Source organism: Coregonus lavaretus (genome assembly GCF_964263955.1).
Source record: "Coregonus lavaretus genome assembly, contig: HAP1_SCAFFOLD_75, whole genome shotgun sequence".
In the NCBI taxonomy this organism is placed as follows: Eukaryota; Metazoa; Chordata; class Actinopteri; order Salmoniformes; family Salmonidae; genus Coregonus; species Coregonus lavaretus.
The window spans coordinates 674,919-702,325 of record NW_028165182.1 but is presented as its reverse complement, the minus strand read 5'-3'; the positions used below and the strand labels follow the sequence as shown (position 1 = coordinate 702,325).

The window sequence follows — 27,407 nt, the reverse complement described above, 5'->3', positions numbered from 1 at the left end:
GATAAGACGATGTGACAAGATGAGTTGGGTCTGTTTGCAGTATGCATGTTCAAGGTGAAGGGTGTGTGTCGTCTATCATCATTCACTTCATATCGTTCTCTTCCGGATGTTTACTCGAAAGACAAGTGAACCATCCCTTCACCTCGTTTTGCTATAACATCTTTGGTGTCAACAAACAAATAGCATAGCATTAGCTCATTATAATCAGTACAACTTTCTAAAAAAGTATTTTACACACATCCTACAGTGCATTCGGAAAGTATTCATTTTTTCCTCATCAATCTACACACAACACCCCATAATGACGAAGCAAAAAACTTAAAAAAAAACATTTTTACAAATGTAAATAAGAAACTGATATCACATTTACATAAGTATTCAGACCCTTTACTCAGTACTTTGTTGAAGCACCTTTGGCAGTGATTACAGCCTCGAGTCTTCTTGGGTATAACGCTACAAGCTTGGCACACCTGTAAGCCCTCCTGTAGCTCAGTTGGTAGAGCATGGCGTGTGCAACGCCAGGGTTGTAGGTTCGATTCCCATGGGGGGCCAGTATGAAAAATCTATGCACTCACTAACTGTAAGTCGCTCTGGATAAGCGTCTGCTAAATGATTACAATTTAAAATGTATTTGGGGAGTTTCTCCCATTCTTCTCTGCAGATCCACTCAAGCTCTGTCAGGTTGGATGGGGAGCATTGCTGCACAGCTATTTTCAGGTCTCTCCAGAGATGTTCGATCGGGTTCAAGTCCGGGCTCTGGCTGGGCAACTCAAGGACATTCAGAGACTTGTCCCGAAGCCACTCCTGCGTTGTCTTGGCTGTGTGCTTAGGGTCATTGTCCTGTTGGAAGGTGAACCTTCGCCCCAATCTGAGGTCCTGAGCGCTCTGGAGCAAGTTTTCATCAAAGATCTCTCTGTACTTTGCTTCGTTCATCTTTCCCTCGATCCTGACTAGTCTCCCAGTCCCTGCCACTGAAAAACATCTCCACAGCATGATGCTGCCACCACCATGCTTTACCGTAGGAATGGTGCCAGGTTTCCTCCAGACGTGACACTTGGCATTAATGCCAAAGAGTTCAATCTTGGTTTCATCAGACCAGAGATTCTCGTTTCTCATGGCTTGAGAGTCCTTTAGGTGCCTTTTGGAAAAATCCAAGCGGGCTGTCATGTGCCTTTTACTGAGGAGCGGCTTCCGTCTGGCCACTCTACCATAGCAGCCAGATTGGTGGAGTGCTGCATAGATGGGTTGTCCTTCTGGAAGGTTCTCCAATCTCCACAGAGGAACTCTGGAGCTCTGTCAGAGTGACCATTGGGTTCTTGGTCACCTCCCTGACCAAGGCCCTTCTCCCCCGATGGTGTCAGTTTGGCCAGGCGGCCAGCTCTAGGAAGAGTCTTGGTGGTTCCAAACTTATTCCATTTAAGAATGTTGGAGGCCAATGTGGTCTTGGGGACCTTCAATGCTGCAGAAATTTTTTGGTACCCTTCCCCAGATCTGTGCCTCGACACAATGCTGTCTCGGAGCTCTACGGACAATTCCTTCAACCTCATGGCTTGGTTTTTGCTCTGACATGCACTGTCAACTGTGGGACCTTATATAGACAGGTGTGTGCCTTTCCAAAGCATGTCCAATCAATATAATTTACCACAGGTGGACTCCAATCAAGTTGTAGAAACATCTTGGGCCACATTTTAGATCTGGTTATCTCTAAAGGTCTCGATATTTCCTCTGTCATGGTTAAAGACATGGCCCTGTCTGATCATTTCTGTGTCTTTTTTGAATCACTTATCACCCCGAATGTTCCAGTAAACTCAGTTTCTGTTAAGAAAATGTACATTAATGAGAGTACCAATGCTCAGTTTATGGAAGCCATAGCTATCTCTCCAATAATAAGTACTGAGTCAGTTGATGTACTCCTGGATAATTTTAATGCCAAAATATTGAATGTCATGGATCATGTTGCACCGGTAAAGGTAGAGAAAACTATGAGCAAACAGAAAACACCATGGAGAACCACCATGATGGTAAGCACCCTGAAAAGAGAATGTAGGAAAGCAGAAAGCAAGTGTAGGAAAACTAAACTTCAAATTCACTATGACATCTATAAACAAAGCCTTGGTAGCTTCAACAATGAGTTACGCAGGGCCAGACAGCAACATTTATCGGGAATGATCAACAAGAATATCAACAATACCCGCACTCTATTTGTCATGGTTGACAAGCTTATAAACCCAATAAAACAGATACCATCAGAACTCATGTCCACTGTGAAATGTAATGAATTTGTTTGTTTCTTTAGTGAAAAAATTATAAGTATAAGACGGACCATCAAAACTGCTCAGTCTAAAAAGGACTCTGTACCGTCACCACGACCACCAAGATATAACTTGGTTATTATGTCGCATTTTAATACAATTGATCAAAAATCCCTAGAAGAAACAGTTCGACATCTTAAAGCTTCCACTGGCTGTCTCGACACACCGCCATCAGACTTTTTTAAAACAATTTTTAACTCTATAACAATGGACTTACAGCAAATAGTTAATGGCTCTCTGCAATCAGGCATTTTCCCAACGTCTCTAAAAACAGCTGCCATTAAGCCTCTATTAAAAAAGAGAACACTGGATGCATCTATAATGAACAACTATAGACCTGTATCAAATCTCCCTTTTATAGCCAAGATCATTGAGAAGGTTGTCTTCAATCAACTCAGCAATTTTGTGACCTCATGCGGTCTCTTAGACAAATTTCAGTCAGGTTTCCGACCTCACCACAGTACTGAAACGGCCCTGATTAAAGTTTTAAATGATATACGGCTGAATACTGATTCTGATAAAGTAACAGTTCTGGTTCTATTAGATCTCAATGCAGCATTTAACACTGTCGATCATGGAACACTTATAGATAGGCTGGAAAAGTGGGTAGGACTCTCCGGGACAGTCCTTGATTGGTTTAGATCTTATCTAGATGGCTGGAGTAACTTTGTCACCATTGGTAATCATGAATCTGATAGGGTGGCTATGACATGCGGAGTTCCACTAAGATCAGTTCTCGGACCGATTCTGTTTAATCTCTATATGCTACCTCTGGGCCAAATTTTACAGAACAACAACATTAACTACCACAGTTATGCTGATGATACTCAAATATATATGGCTCTCAAACTGTATGACAACAGCTCAATAGACTCTCTGTCACTGTATAGAGCACATAAATACCTGGATGAACCAAAATTGTCTACAATTAAACCAAGATAAAACTGAGATTATTGTGTTTGGCAACAAAAAAAAAAGAACAAGTATTAGTAAAGAGCTGGATTCTCTGGTCCTTAAAACCAGCGATCAAGTGTGTAATCTTGGTGTTCTGATAGACTCCGACCTCACATTTAACAGTCATATCAAAGCGGTCACCAAAACAGCATTCTATCATCTAAAAAATATAGCCAGAATCAAAGGCTTGGTGTCCCAAAAAGATCAAGAGAAGCTCATCCATGCTTTTATCTCTTGTATGGTTGACTACTTTAATGGCCTCTTAACAGGACTCCCGAAAAATACTGTAAAAAAGCTGCAGCTCATTCAGAATGCAGCTGCTAGAATGTTAACTTGGACCAAGAGAACGGAGCACATCACTCCGGTTCTTAAATCTTTACATTGGCTTCCAGTCAGTTACAGAATTGATTTCAAAGTGGTGCTTTTAGTTTATAAATCTTTGAATGGTTTAGGACCCGAGTACATGTCTGATATGTTTGAAGAATATAAACCGAGCAGGGCTCTTAGATCCATGAACACAGGTCAGCTAGTAGAGCCTAGAGCCCAAACTAAACATGGAGAAGCTGCATTTAGCACTGATGCTGTACACAACTGGAATAAACTACCAGAAGATCTTAGATGTGCCCCAAACGTATCCATTTTAAAATCCAGGTTAAAAACACTTATCTTTTCACGTGTCTACGACTGAGTACTTAAACTTAACCACACTCTTTAGCCTTATAGCTTCCTATGTTTTTATCCCATTTTTAATTTTTAATCTTTATTTTAAAAAAAAATATTGTATTTTTATTATTATGATGTTTTCATTATTTTTTATAAACATCTTTGTAAAGCACATTGAATTGCTTCAATGTATGAATTGTGCTATATAAATAAACTTGCTTGCTTGCTTAAAAATATATTTCTCCATCTGATCGACACTGCTGTCCTCAATGGCCACATAGGTCACAAGTGAGATGATTATTGAACAAGGTCTTTTGTAATTTGGCATATGGTTCACCTACAAATCAAATACAGTTCCATTATGCAATTATATTGTCTATCTCACCCACCTCTTCTCTCCCTCGTCATCTTCTCCTAAGTTAGGTCACCGTTCGGACACGTGCATTGATCTGATCTTCTGTAATATATCACTGCAATGCTCAAAAGCCAGATCAATGCTAGTGGGCTGGACAGACCATAATATTGTGGCCATAACCATGAACACCAAGGTTCCAAAGAAACCCCCAAGGATTGTGGTCAAGATATATTTTAAAACATTTAATCATGAGCTATTTCAAAATGATTTGGCTGCTGTACCCTGGGAGCTGATTTATCTAGAGGATGATTTAAATCACGCTACAGAATGTTTTATTGATTTTCTCAATGAGGTAATGGACCATCATGCCCCAGTAAGAAAGAGTACAGTTGGGTCTCGTCCATCTCCATGGATTGATGATGAACTGGGTGAGGCATTTTCTCAAATAAATATGGCAAAAGTCTTATCAGCCAAATCTAAACTAGAAATTGATGAACATAATTATAGAACACTACGCAATTATGCAGTTAAATTAAATCGTAAGGAAAAAATGTTATTTTATAAAAATGATTTTATTGATTGTAAAAAATTATTCAAAAACGGTATGGAATACAGTTAAGGGCTTACTTGGTACATCTATCTCATCATGCCCATCTGGTGTGGAGGTTGACAGGAGAACAATAACAAAACCAGCTGATATTGCCAATCATTTTGCTGATTTTTTACAAAGAAAATGTCTTCCAATGGATTGATGATCATATTATGAGCAAAACAACCTGCTCTTTTAGTCTAAAAATGGTGTCAGTAGAGGAGGTGTTAAACCTATTGAAGTCATTATCCAATGGTAAATCTACAGGTTATGATCTTATGGACCATTTTTACTTCGCTATGCTGCTCCCCAGATTGCAGCTGAAATACATATTTAATTGTCACTGGAATAGGGGACATTTCCAAATGTATGGAAGCATGCTAAACTTTGTCCAATCCCGAAAGACCGCAAAGAACCCATTTCTCCTGCCAATAGGTGACCAATTAGTCTACTCCCTTCACTCAGTAAGATATTGGAGGGTATTGTAAGTAGACAAATATGGGAGTACATGGAAAAGAATGATCTGATCACAGCCAATCAGCATGCTTATCGCAAAAACCATTCCACTACCACTGCATTGGTTGACATGACTGACCAGTGGCTCAATGCTATAGATAATGGCAGGTTTGTGGGTGTACTATATTTAGATTTTAGTGCAGCATTTGATTTAGTGGATCATTAAATAATTTTGACAAAATTATTGCATTATGGGTTTACTGAGGCAGCATTGAATTGGGTACAGTCATATCTAACTGACAGAAAACAGTCCACCTATATCAATGGGTCGTTTTCTTCCCCTCATGCTTTAAACTGTGGAGCTGCCTTGTGCCACTTCTTTATTTAATATATACCAACGACCTTCCTTATGCCTTATCTGAAAGTCAAGCTACTATACTTGCAGATGATACTACAATTTATACAGCAAGACAATCGGTTCAACAGGTACAGCAAGCTCTACAGGTAGATCGGGGAAATATCAGGGAGTGGGTTTGCCGGAAAAAACGTGTTTTGAACACCAAGAAAACCAAGGTTATGTTGGTCTGTTCCATCAGGAAAAGGCCAACACAGCATGGGATACTATTAAGTATGGGGGGAAAACAAATTGAGGATGTGTCAGAAACAAAACTACTAGGGGTGCAGCTAGACAACTGCTTATCATGGTCGTCTCAAATAACTAATCTATGTAAAAATAAATAAATAAAAACTGCATGCATGATCAGAAGGATAGCTAAATATTTACCGGGAAAGATTCTTAAGCAAACAACCCAAGCATTAATTGGGAGTCAGGTGAACTACTGTTCTGTGGTCTGGGGAAATGCATCAGCAAGTGAAATTAGGATGCTGTAGATTGCACAGAACAAAGCAGCAAGGATTGTTTTAAGGTGGAGATAGGGGTTATTCTGTTGTAGATATGCACAATGCTCTTGGTTGGTCATCAATTAACAAGATAATTGAAAAAAACATGCTTATTTTATTTCACAATGTACACCATTTAAAACGGCCAAACTCCATTCACAACAGTATTCAGTTGGTAAGAGACAGACATTCAGTAAATACTAGGAATAGATTGTCCACCATCTATGTGTTATCCAGACAGAAAAGAGAAATAGGCAAAATAACAGAAACCAGAAACCTTTCAATATATAAATTCAAACAATACTTTAGAACCATTTCAATATAATAAATCGGAAGGTTGTGCAGGACTATGATCGATGAAGAATCAATCTATCTTTTCAGACTGTTATAGTATTTATCTGGTCAATATGTCAGTGTATTATGTCTGTTTGTAACAGTGTATTATACAGTGGGGAGAACAAGTATTTGATACACTGCCAATTTTGCAGGTTTTCCTACTTACAAAGCATGAAAAATAAAAAATCCAGAAAATCACATTGTATGATTTTTAAGTAAACAATTTGCATTTTATTGTATGACACGTATTTGATCACCTACCAACCAGTAAGAATTCCGGCTCTCACAGACCTGTTAGTTTTTCTTTAAGAAGCCCTCTTGTTCTCCACTCATTACCTGTATGAACTGCACCTGTTTGAACTCGTTACCTGTATAAAAGACACCTGTCCACACACTCAATCAAACAGAATCCAACCTCTCCACAATGGCCAAGACCAGAGAGCTGTGTAAGGACATCAGGGATACAATTGTAGACCTGCACAAGGCTGGGATGGGCTACAGGACAATAGGCAAGCAGCTTGGTGAGAAGGTAACAACTGTTGGCGCAATTATTAGAAAATGGAAGAAGTTCAAGATGACGTTCAATCACCCTCGGTCTGGGGCTCCATGCAAGATCTCACCTCGTGGGGCATCAATGATCATGAGGAAGGTGAGGGATCAGCCCAGAACTACACGGCAGGACCTGGTGAATGACCTGAAGAGAGCTAGGACCACAGTCTCAAAGAAAACCATTAGTAACACACTATGCCGTCATGGATTAAAATCATGCAGCGCACGCAAGGTCCCCCTGCTCAAGCATGGGGCCATGTATCGCGAGATCTTCCCTCAGTAAGGGCGGCAGGTAGCTTAATGGTTAAGAGCGTAGTGCCAGTAACCGAACGGTCGCTGGTTCTAATCCCTGAGCCGACTAGGTGAAAAATGTGTCGATGTGCCCTTGAGCAAGGCACTTAACCCTAATTGCTCCTGTAAGTCGCTCTGGATAAGAGCGTCTGCTAGATGACTAAAATGTAAATGTAAATGTAAGTAAGAGCATTGAAGATGGGTCATGGCTGGGTCTTCCAGCATGACAACGACCCGAAACACACAGCCAGGGCAACTAAGGAGTGGCTCCGTAAGAAGCATCTCAAGGTCCTGGAGTGGCCTAGCCAGTCTCGAGACCTGAACCCAATAGAAAATCTTTGGAGGGAGCTGAAAGTCTGTATTGCCCAGCCCCGAAACCTGAAGGATCTGGAGAAGGTCTGTATGGAGGAGTGGGCCAAAATTCCTGCTGCAGTGTGTGCAAACCTGGTCAAGACCTACAGGAAACGTATGATCTCTGTAATTGCAAACAAAGGTTTCTGTACCAAATATTAAGTTCTGCTTTTCTGATCAAATACTTATGTCATGCAATAAAATGCAAATGAATTACTTAAAAATCATACAATGTGATTTTCTGGATTTTTTAGATTCCGTCTCTCACAGTTGAAGTATACCTATGATAAAAATTACAGACCTCTACATGCTTTGTAAGTAGGAAAACCTGCAAAATCGGCTGTGTATCAAATACTTGTTCTCCCCACTGTATGTGAAAATGTGATCGTATTATAAATTGTATTTTAATGTTTAAGGACTTGGAAGATTAGTCCAAATGAGGACTAAAAGAGATCATAATAAAATAAAAATCCACTCCCTCATCCTCCTCACTCTCTCTCCAAACAGTCTGTTGCTAGCATACAAAATCTGGGCTCAATCTCCGGCAAGAAATATGTCCAGTTCCAGTTATGATATGGCAAATTATGTTCAATACTGTTTGTGTGTGTGGTTTCTGAAAGTACAGAATAAACAGAAATTATTAGTAATTATAATACTATATCAGGATATAGCAATAAAACAATATTACAAAGAAGTAACATAATAACACTGCTATAAAATAATAAGTTGCATTGACAACATGACAATGTTGAATGATATAAGAAACAGTAACTGAAGAGCTCCACAAGGGAGCAGGGCAGGGCAGAGCTATTCTAAACAGGCCAAATGAATACACAGGCCAATGCAATGGTCATGATAAGGCCAGGGCAGCTTCAAAGGATACAACACAAGCTAATACTTCTCTGACGCCATTAGCATTGTTTTACAGAACTAATAGATGAATGTAGCTACATAAGCACAATTGAATATAACACCATAAAGGTTATGAATTTAGTACCTCGCGGATCTTCTTTATAAAGGAATACACACAGAATACATTATACTCCATACATACATACGGTGTGCTACAGTAGAAATGACATAACACGATATACAGACATTTTTATTATATATAGGAACATACAAAGTTATTATTAGTAAGGCAAACAACAATAAAGGCAATGCAGGAGCCAGTGGGAAAAAGATTGGGCGGGATATGCGCAAATGTCTGCATACTTGACCTGGGGAAACACTGGGGGAGTGCTTGGGCTCTCACTGAAGAGAGAAGTTTGTCCGGCTCATCTAGCTAATCTTCGCCTTACATTAGCATAGCATGCCTCAAACGTAAATTGTCCACCACAGTGAAATGGGCTACTTCTATGGGAATTAATGAGGAGGCAGTTCGCACCTAATTTCAAACTGTTTGAAAATAAAACTGTTGTTGGAAAATCATTTTAAATAGACTAGTTGAAACATAGCCTATAAATAGTTAGCATGCAGCGTGCCTTGGTTTGAGGGCAGCACGGCTTAACTGTCCTGTTGCGTAACAATTTTGGAACAGTGAGCGCATTCTGACATCACACGCATAAAAACACTCACGCATGAAAGGTCAATTGAAAAAAAAAACATTTATACTTGATCAATATACACAACGGATCTCACATCTGTAGCCATGAAATGCTTTGAAAGGCTGGTCATGGCTCACATCAAAACCATCATCCCAGACACCCTGAGCCCACCCCAACAGATTCACAGATGGCGCAATCGCTATTGCACTCTCCCACCTGGACAAGAGGAACTGATTGATTATAGCTCAGCGTTCAACACCACAGTGCCCTCCAAGCTCATCAATAAGCTCAGGACCCAGGAACTGAACACCTCGTTCTGCAACTGGATCCTGGATTTCCTGACGGGCCGCCCCCAGGTGGTGAGGGTAGGCAACAACACATACACCACGCTGACCCTCAATACAGAGCCCCCTCAGGGGTGCGTGCTTAGTCCCCTCTTGTACTCCCTGTTCACCCACGACTGCATGGCCGTGCACGACTCCAACACCATCATTAAGTTTGCTGACGACATAACGGGGGTAGGCCTGATCAAAGACGACAATGAGACAGCCTATAGGGAAGAGGTCAGAGACATGGCATTGTGGTGCCAGGACATCAAGCTCTCCCTCAACGTCAGCAAGACAAAGGAGCTGATTGTGGACTACAGGAAACGGAGGGCCGAGCACGCCCCCATTCAAATCGATGGGACTGTAGTGGAGCGGGTCGAGAGCTTCATGTTCCTCGGTGTCCACATCACTAAGGATCTATCATGGTCCACACACACCAACACAGTCGTGAAGAAGGCATGACAATGCCTCTTCCTCCCCAGGAGGTTGAAAAGATTTGGCATGGGCCCTCAGATCCTCAAAAAGTTATACTGCTGCACCATTGAGAGTATTTTGACTGACTGCATCACCACTTGGTATGGCTACTTGGCATCTGACAGCAAGGCTCTACATATGTTAGTGCTTACGTCCCAGTGCATCACTGGGGCCGAGCTTCCTGCCATCCAGGACCTCTATACCAGGCGGTGTCAGAGGAAGGCCCTAAAAATTGTCAAAGACTCCAGCCACCGAAGTCATAGACTGTTCTCTCTGCTACCGCATGGCAAGCGGCACGGATGCACTAAGTCTGGAACCAACACGACTCTGAACAGCTTCATAAGACTGCTAAATAGTTAACCAAATCGTAACCCAGACTATCTGCATTGACACTCATCACATACTCTCCTGCTACTGTTTGTTATCTATCCTGTTGCCTAGTCACTTTACCCTCCCTATATTTACATATCTACTTAAATTACCTCGGACCCCTGCACATTGACTTGGCACTGGTACCCCATGTATACAGTCGTGGTCAAAAGTTTTGAGAATGACACAATTATTGGTTTTTACAAAGTTCGATGCTTCAGTGTTATGAGATATCTTTGTCAGATGTTACTATGGTATACTGAAGTATAATTACAAGCATTCCATAAGTGTCAAAGGCTTTTATTGACAATTACATTATGTTTATGCAAAGAGTCAATATTTGCAGTGTTGACCCTTCTTTTTCAAGACCTCTGCAATCCGCCCTGGTATACTGTAAATTAACTTCTGGGCCACATCCTGACTGATGGCAGCCCATTCTTGCATAATCAATGCTTGGAGTTTGTCAGAATTTGTGGGTTTTTGTTTGTCCACCCGCCTCTTGAGGATCGACCACAAGTTCTCAATGGGATCAAGGTCTGGGGAGTTTCCTGGACATGAACCCAAAATGTCGATGTTTTGTTCCCCGAGCCACTTAGTTATCACTTTTGCCTTATGGCAAGGTGCTCCATCATGCTGGAAAAGGCATTGGTCGTCACCAAACTGTTCTTGGATGGTTGGGAGAAGTTGCTCTCGGAGGATGTGCTGGTACCATTCTTTATTCATGGCTGTGTTCTTAGGCAAAATTGTGAGTGGGCCCACTCCCTTGGCTGAGAAGCAACCCCACACATGAATGGTCTCAGGATGCTTTACTGTTGGCATGACACAGGACTGATGGTAGCGCTCACCTTGTCTTCTCCAGACAAGGTGTTTTCCGGATGCCCCAAACAATCGGAAAGGGGATTCATCAGAGAAAATGACTTTACCCCAGTCCTCAGCAGTCCAATCCCTGTACCTTTTGCAGAATATCAGTCTGTCCCTGATGTTTTTCCTGGAGAGAAGTGGCTTCTTTGCTGCCCTTCTTGACACCAGGCCATACTCCAAAAGTCTTCACCTCACTGTGCATGCAGATGCACTCACACCTGCCTGCTGCCATTCCTGAGCAAGCTCTGCACTGGTGGTACCCCGATCCCGCAGCTGAATCAACTTTAGGAGACGGTCCTGGCGCTTGCTGGACTTTATTGGGCGCCCTGACGCCTTCTTCACAACAATTAAACCTCTCACCTTGAAGTTCTTGATGATCCGATAAATGGTTGATTTAGGTGCAATCTTACTAGCAGCAATATTCTTGCCAGTGAAGCCCTTTTTGTGCAAAGCAATGATGACGGCACGTGTTTCCTTGCAGGTAACCATGGTTAACAGAGGAAGAACAATGATTTCAAGCACCACCGTCCTTTTAAAGCTTCCAGTCTGTTATTCTAACTCAATCAGCATGACAGAGTGATCTCCAGCCTTGTCCTCGTCAACACTCTCACCTGTGTTAACGAGAGAATCACTGAAATGAGTTCAGCTGGTCCTTTTGTGGCAGGGCTGAAATGCAGTGGAAATGTTTTTTGGGGATTAAGTTAATTTTCATGGCAAAGAGGGACTTTGCAATTAATTACAATTCATCTGATCACTCTTCATGACATGCTGGAGTAAATGCAAATTGCCATCATCAAAACTGAGGCAGCAGACTTTGTGAAAATTGGTATTTGTGTCATTCTCAAAACTTTTGACCACAACTGTATAGCCAAGTTATTGTTACTTATTGTGTAATTATTCCTTCTGTTGTTATTTTACTATAATGTTTCTATTTTTCTCTCTGCTTTGTTGGGAAGTAAGTATCACTGTTAGTCTAAACCTGTTGTTTATGAAGCATGTGACAAATAAAATTGGATTTGATTTGGATCTATTACAACAATGTTCTTGACTCTGGCTCAGAATAACATTTTCCCAGATTTTTCAGACATACATAAAGGTTAGGTACACTCACAATGTAATTACACAAAAGTATGTGGACACATGCTCGTCGAACATCACATTCCAAAATCATGGGCATTAATATGGAGTTGGTCCCCCCTTTGCTGCTATAACAGCCTCCACTCTTCTGGGAAGGCTTTCCACTAGATGTTGGAACATTGCTGCGGGGACTTGCTTCCATTCAGCCACAAGAGCATTAGTGAGGCTCACAGTCGGTGTTCCAATTCATCCCAATGGTGTTTGATGGGGTTCAGGTCAGGGCTCTGTGCAGGCCAGTCAAGTTCTTCCACACTGATCTCGACAAACCATTTCTGTATGGACCTCACTTTGTGCACGGGGGCATCGTCATGCTGAAACAGGAAAGGGCCTTCCCCAAACTGTAGCCACAAAGTTGAAAGCACAGAATCGTCTAGAATGTCATTGTATGCTGTAGCGTTAAGATTTCCCTTCACTGGAACTAAGTGGCCTAGCCCGAACCATGAAAAACAGCCCCAGACCATTATTCCACCTACACCAAACTTTACAGTTGGCACTATATAGCATTCTCCTGGCATCTGCCAAACCCAGTTTCGTTCGTTGGACTGCCAGTTGGTGAAGGTGATTCATCACTCCAGAGAACGTGTTTCCACTGCTCCAGAGTCCAATGGCGGCAAGCTTTACACCACCATGGAAACCCATTTCATTAAGTTCCCGACGAACAGTTCTTGTGCTGACGTTGCTCCTAGATGTTTCCACTTCACAATAACAGCACTTACAGTTGACCGGGGCAGCTCTAGCAGGGCAGAAATTTGACGAACTGACTTGTTGGAAAGGTGGCATCCTGTGACGGTGCCACGTTGAAAGTCACTGAGCTCTTCAGTAAGGCCATTCTACTGCCAATGTTTGTCTATGGAGACTGCATGGCTGTGTGCTCTATTTTATACAATGGTCAGCAACGGGTGTGGGTGAAATAGCTGAATCCACTCATTTGAAGGGGTGTCCACCTACTTTTGGCCATGTAGTGTACTTTGTTCTATATTTGATTCGAATTTGATCATATGAAGATGAAGTGTATACAAAGGCTGTAATTTACCTAGTGTGCTTGTTCTCGTACAGTCATTAACACTCTCTCTCTCCCTCTCTCTTCCCCTCTCTCTCATCCTTTCTTCTCTCCCCCTCTCCCCCTCTCCTCCCTCTATACCCCCTTTCCCATCTAACCCTCTGTCTCTCTCCCTCACCTCTTCCCCTCCCCCTTTCTCTATTTTTCCTTCTCTCCCTCCACCTCTCCACCCCCTCTCCATAGGACAAGGAGGAGCAGTGGATGACAAAGCTGGTGTCGGGGCAGCATGACTTTGCCCTGCTACAGCCGCTGCAGTGGAACACGCGCTACGAGGTGGAGATCACGGCTCGCAACGTCAAGGGCCTCTCAGAGCCCACCTTCTACCAGTTCTTCATGCCCCAGAAACCCGACATCATAGGTACACATAGTTGTGGGACCTGCATGTGCAAGCATGCATACACAGACAATTGTGTACACACACAAAGACAACACTTGCTCAGACAAACACACACACAGTTGTTTATATTCACTGACACTCACAGACGCACGTGCACACACACACCAGTGGTGGCTGGTGACACTTTAAATGGGGAGGACGGGCTCATAGTAATGTCTGGAATGGAATGGATGGAATGTTCTCAAACGCATCAAACAGCTGGTTTCCATGGGTTTGATACCAATCCAATTACTCCGTTCCATTCATTATTATGTGCTGTCTACCCCTTACCAGACTCCTGTGACACACACTGCTGGGTGCAAACACATACTGTACACACACTGTAGTGTACCTACTCACCCAGGTAAACCCACTGTAGAGTTATGAGCACACACTCCAATCACCTTGTATTGATGTTATGTGTGGGCAAAGGGAGCAGGATCAAATGCAGAGAGCGTTAGTTTGATTAGGCCATGCTGTTTGAAGAGAGCATCTGTCTGGGCCTTTGAAAAGTCCAACTCTTAATGTTCCTTGGCGAGAAGACTTCTGAGGCCCACTGTAGGATGCGTATCATTTTCAAACAGCCCCCAGAGTTTTATATAAGACCACACATATACATACACACACACATAGAGATGCACACACATACACAAACCATCACAAAGGGAACAGTTTACAGTGAGTCACCACTTCAATATGTATGCCCCCCTGTAGTGTCTGATAAAAAAAACAAGGGGAACATGTTTTCTTTGGTGTTTACTCTTTCTGTTGCTTAGGTCGTTTCTACTGCTGCTCATGAAGGAGTGACTTTGCCTCTCTCATTACTGGGGTGGCTAAACTGCCTGTGAGTGTGTGTGTGTGTGTTCACGCGTGTGTGTTGGTGTGTGTGTGTGTGGTGTCTGTGTGTGTGTGTGTGTGTGTGTGTGTGTGTGTGTGTGTGTGTGTGTGTGTGTGCTGCTCCTTAAATGGAAAACAAGGCTGCGAACACAGTGCTTAAGCCGAGTCACTTCGATTGGCTGTCCCCTCTCGTTAGCGAACAGAGGGAGAGGGAGACCAGTGGCAAGAAAACCAAAAAAAACATTTATTTCCTGTTGAAGGGTCCAATGAGAGGGAAAGGAGGGGCCAAAATGGACCAATGACAATGGAGTCCTGTCACCTGTCAGTATTCGTCATTAATCGCCGCCAATGGGGTCTGTTCAGGAGGGTGAAACATTAAAAAAAAATGATATAAATGTATTATGTAGAATAGAATGATTGTCTGTTGAATAGGGATTCGTGACAGCTCTATTCATTATATTTCTATCTGCAACCTTCTGAATATTTCCCCTCACTGAACACACCCAAATTGTTTGACTTTTGATATTGTAGTGGCACCATTAAATGCCTACCTGCAGTGTATCTGATATGCTGTATAACCTCCAAGGATCTACTATATGCCTCTGTGTTTCTTTTCTAAACAATCTCTCTATTCAATTCCCCCTCTATATGCATTATGCATTCCCTGGGTCTGAAATTGTCACTTTTCTTTTTTCCACCTCTCCTCCCTTTCTTTCTCTCTCCTAGTTTTTCTTGCAATGAACTGCCACTACACCTCCCCTCTCCCTGCTTCATTCCTTTTTTCCCATCCATAAACTGCCCTTTGAAAAATATCATTGATTGCCACTCTGCCCTTGGTTCCTTTTCAATTTACTCTCCTTCCCTCTATCCTTCTTAAATCATAGCACTCAACTCACTTTCAACCTCCTAAATCACTATAGAGTATTCCCTCTCTCCCTCCTAAATCCTCTCTTGTCCCGGCTGTTTCTTTTTGAATTATCTCCTTTCTATGGGTTTTTCAGCATCCATCTTGGTTTATGTCCCCTGTGTGTTTACCATATGGCCTGGTGGATGTGAATGGAATGGAACATTTTGTATGTTGAATGATATTGATGTGAGTGTTTGTCTCTGTTTAAAGCTACCATAGAGCTAATCATCCTCCTGGACAATATCATAGACTACACCCTTCCAACACACACCAGTGGTGCTGGTTTAAAGCTATTGAAAAGAACATAACAGAAAGGCCTGCAAACTATGTGCTCCTTATACCACCTTTAAAGGATCATTAAAGTTGTAAGTTGTACCACTGTTCACTGGTAATGTAAACTTCTAAAATATTCCCCTTGATTTTGGAAGAATACAACGTATGCATGCTTAAACTATTTCAGTACAACGCTGCTGTTGCTATCAAAATAGATATGATAATGATGCCCATTAATGTAACTGCAGTTCTCATAAATTCCGTTTTTTCCCCCAGAGGAAAACAAGACAGGGTTATGTACAGCCAATTACCTTGAACCCCCCCAGAAACAAAAACTCACAAGCATGTACATGCAAAACAAAACACTCAACACTGTTGCAAGAATTTTTTCAGTTTGGAGATAAACTAGGTTGGGGAAGCATCCTAGAAATGCTTTGAAAATGTTTACTTTCTTATGGAGCCACTTAGGGGTCATGGTGCAGAAAAAAAGACTGGCAGGCTAATCCGTTCCCTAGTTTTCTTTCCATTCCCTTTGATTTTTGTATTTGTTCCCTCAGATGTTTTATTTGTTGTTCTCCTTATGTAGGCTACCATGATAGTCCCACTTACCCATAACATAATTATATTTAGTTAATTACATGCATCAAATGGTGATGATTACTTACCATTCAATAGCTTATTTCCAGTTTCAGTGTTTTCATATGCCTCCAAATCATAAGGGCAAATAATAAGTAACAGGCGTGAAAACCCCCTCAATTAGCCTAAGTAATTTCAAAAGCCTGAAAAGCAAGGAGTCTCACTGGCAGTCATAACTGAATGATGTACAGTTGAAGTCGGAAGTTTACATAAACCTTAGCCAAATGCATTTAAACTCAGTATTTCACAATTCCTGACATTTAATCCTAGTAAAAATTCCCTGTCTTAGGTCAGTTAGGGTCACTACTTTATTTTAAGAACGTGAAATATCAGAATAATAGTAGAGAGAATGACTTATTTCAGTTTTTATTTATTTCATCACATTCCCAGTGGGTCAGAAGTTTACATACACTCAATTAGTATTTGGTAGCATTGCCTTTAAATTGTTTAACTTGGGTCAAATGTTTCGGGTAGCCTTCCACAAGCTTCCCACAATAAGTTGGGTGAATTTTGGCCCATTCCTCCTAACAGAGCTCTGGTGTAACTGAGTCAGGTTTGTAGGCCTCCTTGCTCGCACACGCTTTTTCAGTTCTGCCCACAAATGTTCTATTGGATTGAGGTCAGGGCTTTGTGATGGCCACTCCAATACCTTGACTTTGTTGTCCTTAAGCCATTTTGCCACAACTTTGGAAGTATGCTTGGGGTCATTGTCCATTTGGAAGATCCATTTGCGACCAAGATTTAACTTCCAGACTGATGTCTTGAGATGTTGCTTCATATATCCACATAATTATCCTTCCTCATGATGCCATCTATTTTGTGAAGTGTACCAGTCCCTCCTGCAGCAAAGCACCCCCACCGCATGATGCTGCCACCCCCGTGCTTCACGGTTGGGATGGTGTTCTTCGGCTTGCAAGCACCCCCCCTTTTCCTCCAAACATAACGATGGTCATTATGGCCAAACAGTTCAATTTTTGTTTCATCACACCAGAGGACATTTCTCCAAAAAGTACGATCTTTGTCCCCATGTGCAGTTGCAAACCGTAGTCTGGCTTTTTTATGGTGGTTTTGGAGCAGTGGCTTCTTCCTTGCTGAGCGGCCTTTCAGGTTATGTCGATACATGACTAGTTTTACTGTGGATATAGATACTTTTGTACCTGATTCTTCCAGCATCTTCACAAGGTCCTTTGCTGTTGTTCTGGGATTGATTTGCACTTTTCGCACCAAAGTACGTTAATCTGTAGGAGACAGAACGCATCTTCCTCCTGAGCGGTATGACGGCTGTGTGGTCCCATGGTATTTATACCTGCGTACTATTGTTTGTACAGATGAACGTGGTACCTTCAGGCGTTTGGAAATTGCTCCCAAGGATGAACCAGACTTGTGGTAGTCTAAAAAAAAAAATCTGAGGTCTTGGCTAATTTCTTTTGATTTTCACATGATGTCAAGCAAAGAGGCACTGAGTTTGAAGGTAGGCCTTGAAATACATCCACAGGTACACCTCCAATTGACTCAAATGATGTCAATTAGCCTATCAGAATCTTCTAAAGCCATGACATAATTTCCTGGAATTTTCTAAGCTGTTTAAATGCACAGTCAACTTAGTGTATGTAAACTTCTGACCCACTGGAATTGTGATACAGTGAATTATAAGTGAAATAATCTGTCTGTAAACAATTTTTGGAAAAATTACTTGTGTCATGCACAAAGTAGATGTCCTAACCGACTTGCCAAAACTATAGTTTGTTAACAAGAAATGTGTGGATTGTTTGAAAAACTAGTTTTAATGACTCCAACCTAAGTGTATGTAAACTTCCGACTTCAACTGTATGTTTACAATGCAAACCAAATAGGCTCACTTTGTGCAAACTCAGATGTATGTAACTTCGACAACATGAGCATTTGTCAATTTTGGGCGCGTACCCCTCATGCATCAAGTTAGGGTCATATACGTCCAGCAAAACGTGGTGCATCCAAGCACCTGTATGTGTTTATGTAGTTTACAGTTGTACATGTGACTAATCGGAGACAGAAAGGAAAGGCTTGCACATTTATTGTGCATTATTTCCAAGAGGCTTCGGTGTTAACAGGTGCAATTATGCACTCTCATCCCTGCGCCAGGCAGGTGAACATCTTGTGTGACGTAGACAACCAGGCACAGATAGATGGCTCTATGTTCATAACTAAAACTGATAGCTATTTGCTTTTTTTTTTGATGACAATACATTCACCTCGAAATGAGTTAATTTCCAGGCTAGGGTAGGTAGCTAAAAAACTGCTCCGGAATATACAGTGCCTTCGGAAAGTATTCAGACCCCCACATTTTGTTACGTTACAGCCTTATTCTAAAATTGAGTAAAAATATATATATCTTTTGCAATCTACAAAAAACAGAAATACCCTTTGCTATGAAACTTGAAATTGAGGTCAGGAGCATCCTGTTTCCATTGATCATCCTTAAATGTTTCTACAACTTGGAGTCCACCTGTGGTAAATTCAATTGATTGGACATGATTTGAAAAGGCACACACCTGTCTGTATAAGGTCCCACAGTTGACAGTGCATGTCAGAGCAAAACCAAGCCATGAGGTCGAAGGAATTGTCCGTAGAGCTCTGAGACAGGATTGTGTCGAGGCACAGATCTGGGGAAGGGTACCAAAAGATTTCTGCAGCATTGAAGGTCCCCAAGAACACAGTGGCCTCCATCATTCTTAATTGGAAGAAGTTTGGAACCACCAAGACTCTCCCTAGAGCTGGCCGCTCGGCCAAACTGAGCAATCGAGGGAGAAGGGCCTTGGTCAGGGAGGTGACCAAGAACCCAATGGTCACTCTGACAGAGCTCTATAGTTCCTCTGTGGAGATGGGAGAACCTTCCAGAAGGACAACTATCTCTGCAGCACTCCACCAATCAGGCCTTTATGGTAGAGTGGCCAGACGGAAACCACTTCTCAGTAAAAGGCAAATGGCAGCCCGTTTCCCCAAAATTTTAAATAAATTAGCAAACAAATCTAAAAACCAGTTTTTGCTTTGTCATTATTGGGTATTGTGTGTAGATTGATGAGTGAAAAAAACAATTTAATCAATTTCAGAATAAAGCTGTAACATAACAAAATGTGGAAAAAGTCAAGGGGTCTGAATACTTTCATCAAGCAGAGCCAGACGGAATTCCTGCCTAGGGATGAGAGTGCATCATTGCAGCATATTTGCACCTTGAGTGGTTTTAAACGCCGTTACTAATATGCCCTTATGATTCGGAGGCATATGAATATAAGCTATTGAATGGTCATTGATCACCACCATTTTAAGCATTTAGGCTGCAATATGTTATCGGCGAAGTGGGACCGTCTTGGTAGCCTACATAAAAAGAAGAGGGAACCAATAAAAAATAGTAGGGAACAGATTATTTTATTTTATCAGGGGGAATGGCAAAAAAATCTGAGGGAATGAATACAAATATGAGGGAACAGATAAAAAGACAGGGTTACGGATTAGCCTGGCAGTTTTTTTTCTTCATGACTCCTAAGGGACCCTTAAGTACTTTCTCTAACATTTCTATGCAATAATCCCTGGTATATGACAGAAACTCTCCGAATGGACAGACCATGTCAAGTCACTATGATAACAGTCGTTCGGTCGTCAGGCATCCCATTTATGCGGTCATTTTGAGTCATTTGAGCCGTGTGATTTAACGAGTGGCTGATTCTAGGCCTTTCCCAGGAACACTTTTATCTGTGCTTTACAGCAATCACCATACCGTCGGGCCCAAATGGTCGGACCCATTTAGTTCCACAACCCTAGCGGCAACGAGGGTACTTTGCTCTTTAAAAGCGTGTTCGGTGGTAACGCTCCGTTTGGGCTTGCCGTTTTGGAGTTGTGTGCAGGCCAGTTCTCGGGTCCTTTTCGTGAGTCATCGCTCTTGCCGAATTGTTGGAGAGTGGTTAAGGAGAGAAAGTGCCTGGATATCTGTGTCTAATGTCTCTGTGACCTTTGGTCTTGGATGTGGAAGAGATGTAGTAGACAGTATAAATGGAACACTGTAAAAGCACTGGGATAAAGAGTGAAAGGAGGGCTAAACTTTTGGTCAAGGTAATTTTGTCTCGTAACTGCAAGGAGAATGTTTAAAATGACATTATAGAGTAGATATTATAGTACATGCAATTCAAGCATTAAAGTGCAAAGTTATACACTTCTTAGTTTGCTTGAAATAGCACGAGAAGAACGATTTACAACATATATGTTGCTCCAGACAACACTCTAGTTTAAAACAACATTATTGTTTCAGACTCCTTAATAGTCTTTGATGGTTTTTCCATTTCCTGATTATTGAAGTGTACTTCAGCCTTAGTAATGGTGGAGACTCATCATTCCTCTTATCTCTTGAATAAGAGGATCTGGTGTGGGTGTGCTGATTCTCTTCCAAGGCTTTCTCTAATGGAGTAGCAATACTTCCCCATGTCATAGAGCACAAAGTGTACCCTTAAGTCTAGCTATGATGGCATCACAGTCACACACACTCACAGTGATGTTTTATCCCTAAAATGCATTAGCACCTTCAAGTTTCCGCCCAATCAATGGCTCCCGTTTAGTCATTGTTATTCGACTAACAACCTCTCAGATATAATCAAGTGCAACTCAATCAGTGCTCAGGCCTAATGAGTCGATGTCAGAGACGCAGATGCATACGGATGGCTCCCACTCTGAGAGTGTTGCAGGATGACTAGCATTAACAGGCTATCAAATTGAGCTGCTAATGGGCTAATAAATCAAGAGCCAATAGGAGGTGCTTTCTAGATTAATGACATGGAATAAGCAGACAGGGAAATTGATATACATCACCATCGGTTTGATAGGATATAGAGTAGAAGACTATAAAGACACGCAATTAGCGTTGTCATTTCCGGTCTTTTCTACTACAATGAGCTGATTTGTCATTACTTTGATTATTTTAAGAGGATAAGATATAGAGTTCTATTCCCTCACTGGGGCTCTGGAACTGATATGGTCTATGTTATTCTCAAAGGCCTCAAAAACATAACTCGGCACTGCGAAAGGAAGTAGTAGTATTTGTGTTTTGAAGCCAAGCCCAGGTAATACATTTGGCAGAATAGATTGGAATGAATTTCGAACACACAGAAGCTAGGCAGCTAGAGCAGCTAACCCCAGAGGCACTTGACAGCAGAACGAGACTTCTCCTTGTTCTCCTTTTCTGTTTTCCCTCCTTTTTTATTTTCATTGTTTTCAGTCGAGAGATCTAGCTACCCCGAGACCTTGAGACACCCTCGCTATCATCGTTTGAACATTGCAAGGCACCTAATAGACATTTACAACATGTCTTTGTCAAGATTTGAATTACATTCACTTGGCGAGGATTCTTTTTCATTTCACCTTATTGCTCAGCAAATTGGAAATCGGAGGTGTGAAAAGTCGAAAAGCGCTGTGTATTTCCCCTTGGCTTCCTTCCTTGGTCCCACTCATTTGAAATGTGTTGCTTCACGTCCATTGATTCCCTCCAATAATGCAGAGATCAAACCAGGCTCGCAATGGAATACAAGGCAAACGACTGCTGAGCTACCGGCTCAAGAAAGATTGATACGGTTTAGAGAGTATGTGCCACTGTGAGGAAAAGCGACACTATTCATGGAATGCCCCATTTTCAATCCCAAACTATTTCTAATTTACTATATATGCTTTGACAATGTTCTTTCCACTACTTGGACCGTGGTCAGTGAACCATCATACCCAGTCGGCAAATATTGACATTGGACGTTATAATGACGTTGCTTCCTGCTTGTAAACTGGTTTCTAGTTATAGAGATGTCAGATTACAACCAGGTAAAAGTTTTCTTCATTATAACCCCCAAACTCTACGACATTAAAGTGATGCACTAACACTATGTTTTGTCTCTCTTTTGCTTCCTGTAATTGTCTTGATCCATAAGGATCTGTCCCTGTCCTTCAAGAGGCTATAATTGAATAGTAAAGTTGTATTACTATGATACAAGGGGATTAAAGCCGTAGGGCCAGAGCCACCAGCCTCCAAACCAAAGGAGCCTATTGGACAACAACCAGGAAGTGTGCAGAATGTGACTCAGCACAACAGTATAATACCCTTCTATGGCTATGACCAAATTCTCATAATGTCCTATTTAGAAGGCAACTAGGGGTAAATAAAAGTAATTGTGTCTCTTCTATGTCCTTAAATTATTATTTTGTCCTTATCCTTCATTCAGAATGGGGTTTGTAGCTCAGGGAAGGCCAATCATCTATTACTGTTTTCTTTTCTTTTTCTATGTGTATTCCATAGTTTTCTCTTTTCATAACATGGCGGCTTTTGCGTGATTATTTTATTCAATAGATTTTAATTTATTTAGTTCAATTCATCCTATATTTAACTGTTTTATTACTACCCATGTTGAATTGATTGCATTCATTGACGAAGTGTTCAAGGCCTAACCTCTACCGCAAAAGAAAAACAGCTCCACATTAGGCTGTCTATTATCATCTGGGAAAAAATCTTTCACAAAGATTTGCCCTGACCAACCTTCAGATGCGCATTCAGAGCAGTTATCAGTCATTACATTTACATTTACATTTTAGTCATTTAGCAGACGCTCTTATCCAGAGCGACTTACAGTTAGTGAATACATATATATATATTTTTTTTTTGTTATACTGGCCCCCCGTGGGAATCAAACCCACAACCCTGGCGTTGCAAACGCCATGCTCTATCAACTGAGCTACATCCCTGCCGGCCATTCCCTCCCCTACCCTGGACGACGCTGGGCCAATTGTGCACCGCTCATGAGTCTCCAGGTTGCGGCCGGCTGCAACAGAGCCTGGATTCGAACCAGGATCTCTAGTGGCACAGTTAGCACTGAACGCATATGATTTTATACACAAACGATTTGAGTGTGTCATTAAAAGACAATTGAACCAAGTTTCAATGCACTCTGGGAGCAAAATAGTTCAATACGACATTGCGCGATTTTGCTGTGGTAAAAAAATATACATATACAGTGGGGGAAAAAAGTATTTAGTCAGCCACCAATTGTGCAAGTTCTCCCACTTAAAAAGATGAGAGAGGCCTGTAATTTTCATCAGAGGTACACGTCAACTATGACAGACAAAATGAGAAATCCAGAAAATCACATTGTAGGATTTTTTATGAATTTATTTGCAAATTATGGTGGAAAATAAGTATTTGGTCAATAACAAAAGTTTCTCAATACTTTGTTATATACCCTTTGTTGGCAATGACACAGGTGAAACATTTTCTGTATGTCTTCACAAGATTTTCACACACTGTTGCTGGTATTTTGGCCCATTCCTCCATGCAGATCTCCTCTAGAGCAGTGATGTTTTGGGGCTGTCGCTGGGCAACACAGATTTTCAACTCCCTCCAAAGATTTTCTATGGGAGAGACTCCCTGAATGGGAGAGACTCCCTGAATACAGGTGTGCCCAGCTTGTAGCGTCATACCCAAGAAGACTCGAGGCTGTAATCGCTGCCAAAGGTGCTTCAATAAAGTACTGTGTAAAGGGTCTGAATACTTATGTATATGTGATATTTCAGTTTTTTTATTTATACATTTTCTAAAATTTATAAAAACCTGTTTTTGCTGTGTCATTATGGGGTATTGTGTGTAGATTGATGAGGGGGGGGGGGGGATGTGGAAAAAGTCAAGGGGTCCAAATGCACTGTATCTACAATACAAAATGTATAATACCACCATACAACGTTATTTCAATGTACGTGTTTGTAGAGTGCTAGCATTTATGTGCATATATATGTGTGTGTACCTGTCTGTGTGTCTCTTCACAGTCCCCGCTGTTCCATTAGGTGTATTTTCATCAATTTTTTAAATCTGATTCTACTGCTTGCTTCAGTTACCTGATGTAGAATAGAGTTCCATGTAGTCATGGCTCTATGTAGTACTGTGCGCCTCCCATAGTCTGTTCTGGTGGCATTTCTTGTGGGGTATGCATGGGTGTCCGAGCTGTGTGCTTGTAGTTTAAACAGATATCTCAGTGCATTCAGCTTGTCAACACTTCTTAAAAAAACAAGTAGTGATGAAGTCAATCTCTTCTCCACTTTGAGCCATGAGAGATTAACATGCATAATATTAATGTTAGCTCCCCATATACATTTAAGGGTCAGCCATGATGCTCTGTTCTGAGCCTATTGTAATAAGTCCCTCTTTGTGGCACCTGACCACACGACTGAACAGTAGTCCAGGTGCGACAAAACTATGGCCTGTAGGACCTGCCTTGTTTATAGTGTTGTGACGTGACTTACTTTAATGTATGACTGTTATTTATTGAATCACCTAACTATGTTTAATTGTCACTCGATTAAATGAATCATGTAACAATTAACTCATTAGGAATTTGGGGCACCATGGAAGAAGTTGTTTAATGAGTTACCCATCTCCCGAATTAAACTCTTAGAATATATATGTTATATATCGATAACAGTCACTTATCAAATAATTACTTCAACAGTCTCATTCTGAACGTCGCATAATCCATGAACCTGCAAGAACCCTAACCTTATTGATGAATCAGCAATACATAAATTGGCTTAATTATTTATTTACTAACTAACTAAATAATAACACAATACAAACACACACACACAGGTCATTGATTACTAACGTTATACAATGAAAACAGGCCCCCAGTGGACTGGACTAACAATAGCATGAATGCTTGGGTAGAAGGAGGGTCAGAGTGGAAGGGAGAGACAGAGATTCAAACTATCATGGTTACTATGCTGACGGAAATCGTAATACTTATGCACCCAAATACGCTCATTCAGATTAGAAATGCAACATTTATTTACGTGTAGCTGTCCTCGATAGTTGAGTTGATGATGTAGGACTCTGGTTTGCCCACCAGAGATCCCAATGTCCTTGGTAGAGTTTCTGGTCATAGTAGTGGTTAGACTGGATACTTCAGATGTACCAGTGGTTGTCTGAGAGGGATTGTCCTCTGCTCTCATGTCTGTAGTGAAAGTTCTCTAGACGACTATACATGCCAGCTGCAGACTGCGATGATAAGGTCTAGTGCATGGTCTTCTTCTTCACCTCGTGTAGAGGTTGAGAGTTTCAGAGTTTCTCCATTTCAAACGTGTGGACTAACGTCTCACGTTTTCTGGTCTTTCTGGTCTAACCATTTTGTAACGTATAGCTTCAGCTTCACGCTTCTTGGTCTTGTAGAAATTCAACCATTTGCAACATACGGCTTATACCGTAGTATGCTTGGACTTCCTTTGGTAATGGAGGTGTAGTTTTAAACCATTTTGTAACGTTTAGCTCACGCTTCACGTCTGCTGGTCTTGTAGAGTGTCAACCATTTTAAGCCGTGGGCTTCCTGGTCTGGTAGAAATTCAACCATTTGCAACGTTTAGCTCACGCTTCACATCTGCTGGTCTGAGGTGATTTTGTCAGATGGCTTTTTATGCACTCGGGGTAAAAGGGGCGTTCCATCATGTTTGTGCTCATCTGGGCATGGCCACTGACTGAGAACAAATCAATATGGAAAACAATAATCTCATCTAGAATGCTAAATTCACATTGTTATCTTCACAAAAGTATTATTATACTTAAATCATTTGTTTTATACAACAATTAGATGCAAACCTCATAACTGGGAAGTGTACCCCTCCAGAGATACAGTTATGTTGTTCCACCATCTTTAATGACATCACAACATAGTAACGAATTTGACATGATTGTTCTTTAAGTCCCCACCAACCATTTCCCACATTATTTTAAGTAGGAATATTGTTTCATTATCCACTTTTGGATGTTGGAGTCTTGGCGGGAAGACTTCCGTTGTTAACAAAGGGGTCCTTTCTACCAATACTTCATGGCAAGGAAGGGAAAGTCTGCACGGTATTTAGACTGGCCACCAGGAAAGGGTGTGTTCAAACCTTTGCCTAGCTGGCATGTTTGATCCTCAACCCATGAGGGCAAGTCATGACAATAATGTTGTTAAGAAGGCAGAGCAGTGCTTTATTATGGACAGACTTCTCCCCATCTTAGCTACTGTTGAATCAACATATTTTGACCATGACAGTTTACAATCCAAGGTTACTCCAAGCAGTTTAGTCACCTCAACTTGCTCAATTTCCACATTATTCATTACAAGATTTCGTTGAGGTTTAGAGTTTAGTGAATGATTTGTCCCAAATACAATGCTTTTAGTTTTAGAAATATTTAGGACTAACTTATTCCTTGCCACCCATTCTGAGATTAACTGCAGCTCTTTGTTAAGTGTTGCAGACATTTCAGTCGCTGTAGTAGCTGACGTGTATAGTGTTGAGTCATCCGCATAGATAGACACACTGGCTCAAAGCCAGTGGCATGTCGTTAGTAAAGATTGAAAAAAGTAAGGGGCCTAGACAGCTGCCCTGGGGAATTCCTGATTCTACCTGGATTATATTGGAGATGCTTCCATTAAAGAACACCCTATTTGTTCTTTTAGACAGGTAACTCTTTATCCACAATATAGCAGAGGGTGTGAAGCCATAACACATACATTTTTCCAGCAGCAGACTATGATCGAAAGTGTCAAAGCTGCACTGAAGTCTAACAAAACAGCTCCCACAATATATGTATCATCAATTTCTCTCAGCCAATCATCAGTCATTTGTGTAAGTGCTGTGCTTGTTTCGATGTCCTTCCCTATAAGAATGCTGAAAGTCTGTTGTCAATTTCTTTACTGTAAAATAGCATTGTATCTGGTCAAACAGAATTTTACTAAGGGTTGGTAGCAGGCTGATTAGTCGGCTATTTGAGCCAGTAAAGCGGACTTTACTATTCATGGGTAGCGGAATTACTTTTGC

The 27,407-nt window shown here is 41.4% G+C and overlaps 1 protein-coding gene across 1 annotated transcript in view; it reads left to right on the top strand.

Moving 5' to 3' along the window:
• The window catches only part of LOC311116189 (neural cell adhesion molecule 2-like), a gene marked incomplete at both ends in the record, with an annotated part of 112,407 nt that overhangs the window by 68,772 nt on the left and 16,228 nt on the right, over positions 1-27,407 (top strand). Inside the window, one exon of the mRNA XM_084191310.1 lies at positions 13,714-13,888. Coding sequence (XP_084047436.1) covers positions 13,714-13,888 — 175 coding nt within the window. The remainder of the gene's footprint in view (positions 1-13,713; positions 13,889-27,407) is intronic.